Raw genomic sequence first — 7,700 nt, forward strand, 5'->3', positions numbered from 1 at the left:
ATGGCGCTGCCAACAAAGCCTAGCATGATTGATCTGGGCCTGGGCACCTGGAGCCCTAGCTCCCAGGAGCAGAGCCACAGGGCTCGGGCACCCTCCAGGGGTGTTGGCAAGCAGCTGCCTGAGTACAAGGCCGTGGTAGTGGGCGCGAGTGGCGTGGGAAAGAGCGCGCTGACCATCCAGCTGAACCACCAGTGCTTCGTGGAAGACCACGACCCTACCATCCAGGATTCCTACTGGAAGGAGATGGCCCTGGACCACGGAGGCTGCATTCTGAATGTGCTGGACACGGCGGGGCAGGCCACTCATCGGGCCCTGCGTGACCAGTGTGTGGCGATTGGGGATGGTGTGCTGGGTGTCTTCGCCCTCGATGACCCCTCGTCTCTAGCCCAGCTGCAGCAGATGCGGGCCACCTGGGGCCCGCACCACACCCAGCCCCTCGTCCTTGTGGGCAACAAGTGTGACCTTGTGACCACCACTGGAGATGCTCGTGCTGCTGCTGCAGCCCTCGCAAAGAGCTGGGGGGCCCCTTTTGTGGAGACCTCAGCCAAGACACGCCAAGGTGTGGAGGAGGCCTTTTCCCTGCTCATCCATGAGATCCAAAGAGTCCGGGAGGCCATGGCAAAGGAGGCCATGGCAGGGCCAGGTGGGGATAAAGGCCGGCACCAGAAGGCCATGTGCCGCTGTGGCTGCTCCGTGGCCTGAAGTTCTTGGTCTAGAAAAGTGGACCCTCCCCCAGACCAGGGTGGTGGTTCCTTCACTTGAGACCCGCCCCCCCGCCCGCCCCCCCCACCCCGCTCCCCGACCCCAGCAACTAGCTGTGTGGGACACTGTCGGTGTACTGGGGATAGATGGACCCTTCTCCTGGGGAGGTTTTCTTTTGGTGATGGGCTTTTTGGCAATGTGGGGCCGTAGCGTTGGTTATATATTATGTCAAGTTGATTTTGTGCAAAATTAAATAGTGTTCTTAGGTTTCAAACCTGCCTCCATGCCAAGTGTTATGTGGGTGGGAATGAGACTGGGGAGAATGTTACTTGAATTGTGAGAATTATTTCATTCAAGAAATGTGGGGGAGACCCCTGTGTACCAGGCCCTGCTTTGGGTACAAAAGATATAGAGACAAGCAAGACACTAAAAATCCCTGCACTTGTAGATATAACATAAGGCTATGTATTAAAGGCGGGCAAAGGAATAGAGTGACAGGGAGGTCAAGGAAAGCCTTACTGAGTAGGTGACATTTGGGCAAAAACTTGTGGATAACTAGGGACAGAGGGAATAGCCAGTGCACAGGCCATGACCACAAACCAGTTACCACGCCAACTCCCAATACCTTCAGGGCTGGGGTAAGAGTACAGATAGAGTGGCTTCTATACTATATAACTAAACATTACATATCAAACTAACAAAATACATCCTATCCTCCTACCTTGACTAATACACTTTCTCAAGGCCCAGAGAGTTCCATGCCAGGAGGTGATGGTGTTGGGAGGGCTGACCCCTGGCCGGGAGTGGCAGCCCACTCTGGTTCTCTTCCTGCTGGTAGCCCCTCCCCATATCAGGAGGCAGGGGCTCATGTGTGCAAGTGGCCGTGCCAGCACCGCCCAAGCTCTACTCACATGCCGCACAAACAGCCACCCCTTGACCACCACTTGGTCCCCAGGAGGATGGACCCCCAGAAGATGCCGCTGAAAGTGGCTTCAAAGCCTTCTGGGCTCCCCATTCCCAAGCGAGGCCTAGAAACGGCACAGAATCTGGGTGGGCACTGCCATTGTCCATATGGATATCTCCCCAGTGAGGAGAAGCGAAGACTGAGGCAGGGGTTGTCTCAAAAGTGCAGGATGGAGGGCAGGGGCCCCTTTTCCCTCGTCTGAGGGCAGCAATCTCCACCCAGTCCACCGTCCCCCTAGACACTGCCACTCAAACAAGCACATAGTTGCTTCAGATCATATTTATTGTGGGGTCAGGGGTGGGGATCTTGGGGTTCCAGGGCAGCAACAGTGGCTGTCGGGGTGTCAGGGGCGGGGCGGTCCTGGGCCGCCGGAGTACGCGCAGGATCCAGGCGGTGCTCAGGGCAGGAGGCGGCGCGCTGGGGCCTGGGGTGCGGGGGTCTCCAGACGCTTTACGCGCAGCAGGGCCCCCAGTACGCCCTCAGGGGGGACCTCAGGGCCCAGGTCCTGGTCAGCGGCTCGGCGGAGGCGACGCGGGGCAGCCACAGCTTCGGGGTCTGCGCTTCCCGCGAGGATCCGCCCCAACAAATACCTGCAGGGGAGCAGAGCGGAATGCAGTGAGGACGTGTCCGTGCGTCAACGCCCCGGCCCTAGGACCTGGACAGCGCCGCTACTCCGGACCGCCTGGGGACCTGGCAGCCTCCTCCCACCCAGGCATCCCACTGCTTCCTGGAGACAGTTGTCTCCGCCTTCCATCCCTGAAACTATAGTTTCCCCCCCTCCCATTCGGACGAAGGAAGCCGGCCAGGCATCTCTGCCTCCACACCCTAGGTCCAGGACTAGAAAATTCCCTCCCAGGCTTCCAGGACCTAGGTGTTCGCACCTCCACCCCGTGAAGCAGGCCCCCGCCGCTCCTCGCCCTCCTCCTCCCGGGTTATAGGCGCCCTCCCCCGCCCCGACCACCCCTTGTTGGGGGGGACCTCAGCAGCTCCGGATCCAGGTCCGGCGTCTCGTCGCCGGCGTCCTCGGCATCTGGGCCCGTGGGGCCGTCGTCGTAGACTGGGGGCCGGGGTCTGAGTGCCGGGGCGGGGGCAGGGGCGGGAACAAGCTGGGCTGCGAGGGCGGCGGGGTCCAGGCGGGCGCGGAGCAGGGCTCGGGCGAGCTGCGCGGCTGGCGCGTCGGCGTCGTCCTCCAGGCCCAGCGCCGGGTCGTTGGTGCGGGGTGCGCCCCAGACGCGCAGCAGCTGCGCCAGGGCGCGCGCTTGCTGATCCTCAGCCTCTTGCGCCTCAGCCCGCGCCCGCTCCTGCCGTTCGGCCTCCAGCAGGTGCGCCAGCGCCCGCGCCAGCTCCTGCACAGCCCCCGCCGCCTCTCCTCGAGTCGCTGCCCGCCGGAAGCGGCGGGGAGCGCTGGCCTCAGCCTTGGGGGGAGAGGCTGCGCCCAGGCTGCGGGGCTCCTGCGGGAAGACAGGTGGGGAGCGAGAGGTCGTCAGCGCCCGTCAGGCCAGGGACCCCCAACCTGGGGGACTTCGTGGATCTCAAATATCCCTAGATGCCAACATGCCAACAAAGGCGCTGTGGCCCCTCAAATATGAGTAGACACCCCTAAGGTCAATGGAGACCCCCAAATATCTCTGGACACTCTTAGGACCACCAAAGACCCCTAGATTCACCACCCCTAACGATTTCCTAGTGACTCAGAACTTGCCCCAGGGCTGTTGAAGACCAGGGTTTTTTTTTTTTTTTTTTCCGGTACGCGGGCCTCTCGCTGTTGTGGCCTCTCCCGTTGCGGAGCACAGGCTCCGGACGCGCAGGCTCAGCTGCCATGGCTCACGGGCCCAGCCGCTCCGAGGCATGTGGGATCTTCCCGGACTGGGGCACGAACCCGTGTCCCCTGCATCGGCAGGCGGACGCTCAACCGCTGCGCCACCAGGGAAGCCCAAGACCAGGGTTTTTTTGTTTGTTTGTTTGTTTCATAGGAGTAGCGATGGTAGATATGACAGCTATGGATTTTTCTATATCAATGCTGTGGACAACAGGAACCTGTATTTGCATTTTATAGATTCCTATTGTCCACTTGTTTTACCCAAAAGGTAGCAGACTGTTCTGCACCTTGCTTTTTGGAATCTATATTTAGATCAGTACCTTAAGAGCATCCTTTCTCTCTTCCTTCCTTTCTTCTGTATTGATTCTCTTTTGTATGGATGTATAATAGTTTATTTAACCACCCCAATTGATGAACATTTAGGGTGTTTCCAATCTTTTGCTATTCTCATAAATAATGTTGGGATGAATAACCGTGTCCATATATCATTTGGCATGTGTGCAAGTCTATCTGTAAAATAAATTACCCAGTGACTAATTTTCAGTTCAGGCAGTTTTGAAACAATTTCAATAAGTTTAAAGAAATAAAAGACTATCAAAAGTATGAGAGAGAGGGCTTCCCTGGTGGTGCAGTGGTTGAGAGTCCGCCTGCCAATGCAGGGGACACGGGTTCGTGCCCTGGTCCGGGAAGATCCCACATGCGGCGGAGCGGCTGGGTCCGTGAGCCATGGCCGCTGAGCATGCGCGTCCGGAGCCTGTGCTCCACAACGGGAGAGGCCACAACAGTGAGAGGCCCGCGTACCGCAAAAAAAAAAAAAAAAAAAAAAAAGTATGAGAGAGGAACTAATGACCATTAAAATAACCATGAAGATTTGAAAAAGAAACATCTAGAACATCTAGAAAAACACTTTTAATGAAATCAAAAATTAAATGGGCAAGTTAAACCGCAGATTCGATTGCAGCGGAAGGAATAGGATTGAACAGAGCTTGGAAACAGATCCACACACACTGACACTTGCTACGACAGAGGAGACACTGCAGAGCAGTGGGTACAGGACCAACTCCTTCAATAAACTGTGCAGGAAGAACAAGTGATCCAAATTTGGGAACAATGGAAAGGAAAAGACAAATAAACTTAACTACATTCAAATTAAGGATTTCTTTTTATCCCAAGACATCCTAAAAAGAACGAAAAGTAAAACCAGAGTGGGAGAAGATGCTTGTAGCACAGTCAATAAAGGATTAATGTCCAATAAACAGAGAATGCCTAAAAAGTAGTAGGAGAAAAGCAAACTAATATAAAAATAGGCAAAATTGATGATCAAGTATTTCACAAAAGAGGAACCAAAAACAGTTACTAGGGCTTCCCTGGTGACGCAGTGGTTGAGAATCTGCCTGCCAATGCAGGGGACACGGGTTCGAGCCTTGGTCTGGGAGGATCCCACATGCCGCGGAGCAACTGGGCCTGTGAGCCACAACTACTGAGCCTGCGTGTCTGGAGCCTGTGCTCCGCAACAAGAGAGGTCGCGATAGTGAGAGGCCCACGCACCGCGATGAAGAGTGGCCCCTGCTCACCGCAAATAGCGAAAGCCCTCGCACAGAAACGAAGACCCAACACAGCCAAAAATAAATAAATAAATAAATAAATAAATAAATAAATAAATTTTAAAGAAAAAAAAACAAAAAAGTTACTAAACAAATGAAAAATAGTGAACCTCATTAGTAATCAGGAAAAATGCAAATTAAAACACCAGTGAGATACACTATGCAGAATACGTCCAAAAGATTGACAAAATTAAAGTCTGATAATGTCAAATGTTGACATGGATATAGAAAAAATGGAAGCTCTTATACATTGCTGCTGGGAACTCAATGGTTAAGATAACTTTGAGGAACAATTTGGCAATGTCTTAAAAGATGCACATATCCTACGCCCCACTCCTGGGTGTTACACCTCAGACTAGCTTTTGCACATATACTGCTGGACACAAGTGTATGAAGAACTATAGCAGCACTGTTTGTAATAACATAAAAGTGAAGGGAGGGAAAAAAAGAAAGAAAAGCTGGAAACAACCCAAATGTTGTTGCTGACGTATTGAGAATGTATCTATAAACCATGATATACTCATGGGATAAAATATTATGCAGCATGGGCTTCCCTGGTGGCGCAGCGGTTGAGAGTCCGCCTGCCGATGCAGGGGACACGGGTTCGTGCCCTGGTCAGGGAAGATCCCACATGCGGCGGAGCGGCTGGGCCCGTGAGCCATGGCCGCTGAGCCTGCGCGTCCGGAGCCTGTGCTCCGCAATGGGAGAGGCCACAACAGTGAGAGGCCTGCGTACCGCAAAAAAAAAAAATATGCAGCAATAAAAATAAATGAATTATAGCCACATACTTCAATGCGATGAATCTCACAACCAATGTAGAGGAAAAAAAAAAAAAGCAAGTTACAGAATTCCACTGCAGACTGCCTGCGACTACTAGACACCCTGATGACTTCCTAGTGACCTCTAGTGACTACCAGGAGCCACACACCCAGTATGATTCCATTTCTGTGAGGAAAAACTAGACAAGATATTGTTTAGCGATACATACATATGTGATAAGCTGCAAACAAAAGTAAGGGATCAATTAACAGAAAATACAGGATAATTATGGAGGAGAGGGGCTGCCTTAGGGAGAGGCACCCAGGGGCTTCTAACAATTGGTCATGCTCGATTTCTTAAGCTGAGTAATGGGTACACAAGAAGGTTATCATTATTTCTTACATTGTATATACATATGTTTAAATGTATTATGTCATATATAAAAAATATTTAATTAAGAAAAACACCATCCTTGACACAGACAGCCTTGAACTCTTCATGAAGAGGATGTACTCCAAGTGCCCTTGATGCCCACCACCCCTCAGACACCCCGGGGAATCACACACAGTCATGGCCTCACACACACTCATTTGGACTGACAGGCCTTGAGATGTCACATATGCAACTCAACACTGCCACATCCACACGCAAGGAACTGCACATGTTCATGCACACTGATGCTCACGCGGTTACAATCGCCAAGCCATCCAGATGCAAGAACAAGCACCACCCTTAAAGACATAACGCAGCACTGAAAGAGACATCATGGCTCCTCTCCCCACAATGACACAGCTCCACAAAGAAGCAGGGAGGAACAGCCTCGTGAACACACATACAAAATCCTAGTCACTCAGTTCAACAGAACCAAAATGGGATATGCACTCAGGGGTGCAAAGACCACTCTCTCCCAAACAAAAACAAGATCACACAGACACACAGAAAGACACGCCCATAAGTCACGCCATTACCATAGAATTCACAAGCACAGTGTCACTGAGAAAAGTCACACGCAGAAGCATCACACACTGCACACCCAGACCCACACTAGCACCTTTGTATGGACGCTCGGAAGCCCTTACATGAAAAGACGCACACAGGGAGAGCACACCCTCACGTCCCTATCATCACATCATGCGCACACAAACCATGCGCACACAAACCGATGCCCCTGCCTTAAATCGCGCTAGTCCCATGGACAGCGCCACAGGCGGCGGGCGGGCCGAGCCCGGGCGGACCAGCAGAGTGCGGTGGCCCGACTAGCCCCGCACACTGCCACCCGCACACCCAAGAGACCAACCCCGGCATGGCCTGGGTACAGACTGGCGTCTGGACCCCCGGCCACCCGGGCCGATCTCTCCGCACGTCCCGGGAGCAGGACCAGCGAGAAGAGGAGCCAGAGGCCGGGCACCGACCCTCGCTGGTAGCATCCTCCACCCCACCGCCACCCCGCGCCCGACCCGCGTCGCACCTTTACCGGCCTTGCGCAGAGCGCGGGGGGCGGCTCGAGTAAGCCCAAAAGCAGCAGCACCAAAAGGCCGACGCCCCCGGCCCGCGGCCCGCGGAGCAGCGGCGACCCCGCCATGCTGCCCCAGCGAGCCGGGCTCCGGACGGGCGGACTAGCTGGCAAGTGCGCAGCGCCTGGGCTAGCGGGACACGGATGCGGTGCTCTGCGGCTGCGCACGCCGGGGAACCCTGCCCACCCCCTCCCGCCACCCTACGCAGGCGCAGCCTAGGAGCTCCCGCAGCCCCTCCATCCCGCCCGTTGCCATGGAGATGCCCAAGGGGCAAGGTGGCGAGCTGGAGACTGCGATGGCGGTTACCATGGCGGTCGGAGGGCAGTTGCCAGGGCAAC

General features: G+C 54.5%; 2 protein-coding genes across 2 annotated transcripts; one reads left to right on the top strand and one right to left on the bottom strand.

Annotated features, from left to right (window-relative positions):
• On the top strand, positions 1-702 carry ERAS (ES cell expressed Ras; the record flags this gene model as incomplete). The annotated part of the gene is made up of 1 exon (XM_082681986.1): positions 1-702. One exon carries the CDS (start codon positions 1-3, stop codon positions 700-702), a length of 702 nt encoding a protein of 233 aa, XP_082538112.1.
• A 1,236-nt stretch (positions 703-1,938) lies between these two features.
• PCSK1N (proprotein convertase subtilisin/kexin type 1 inhibitor) lies at positions 1,939-7,493 on the bottom strand. The gene is made up of 3 exons (XM_082680858.1): positions 7,317-7,493; positions 2,645-3,117; positions 1,939-2,256 (listed from the first exon to the last, which is right to left on the bottom strand). The coding sequence occupies exons 1-3, from the start codon at positions 7,428-7,430 to the stop codon at positions 2,064-2,066; spliced, it is 780 nt and encodes a 259-aa protein (XP_082536984.1). The 5' UTR covers positions 7,431-7,493; the 3' UTR covers positions 1,939-2,063.
• Positions 7,494-7,700: the final 207 nt, after the last annotated feature.

This window comes from Grampus griseus, assembly GCF_964374135.1.
Source record: "Grampus griseus genome assembly, chromosome: X".
Taxonomy (NCBI): domain Eukaryota; kingdom Metazoa; phylum Chordata; class Mammalia; order Artiodactyla; family Delphinidae; genus Grampus; species Grampus griseus.

Excerpts from the sequence above, each read along its gene's own strand:
- PCSK1N (XM_082680858.1), bottom strand. The coding sequence starts at position 7,430 with ATGGCGGGGTCGCCGCTGCTCCGCGGGCCGCGGGCCGGGGGCGTCGGC. Across the intron at positions 3,118-7,316 it reads TCTGCGCAAGGCCGGTAAAG|GAGCCCCGCAGCCTGGGCGC; the intron begins GTGCGACGCGGG and ends GTCTTCCCGCAG. Across the intron at positions 2,257-2,644 it reads CTGGATCCGGAGCTGCTGAG|GTATTTGTTGGGGCGGATCC; the intron begins GTCCCCCCCAAC and ends GCTCCCCTGCAG.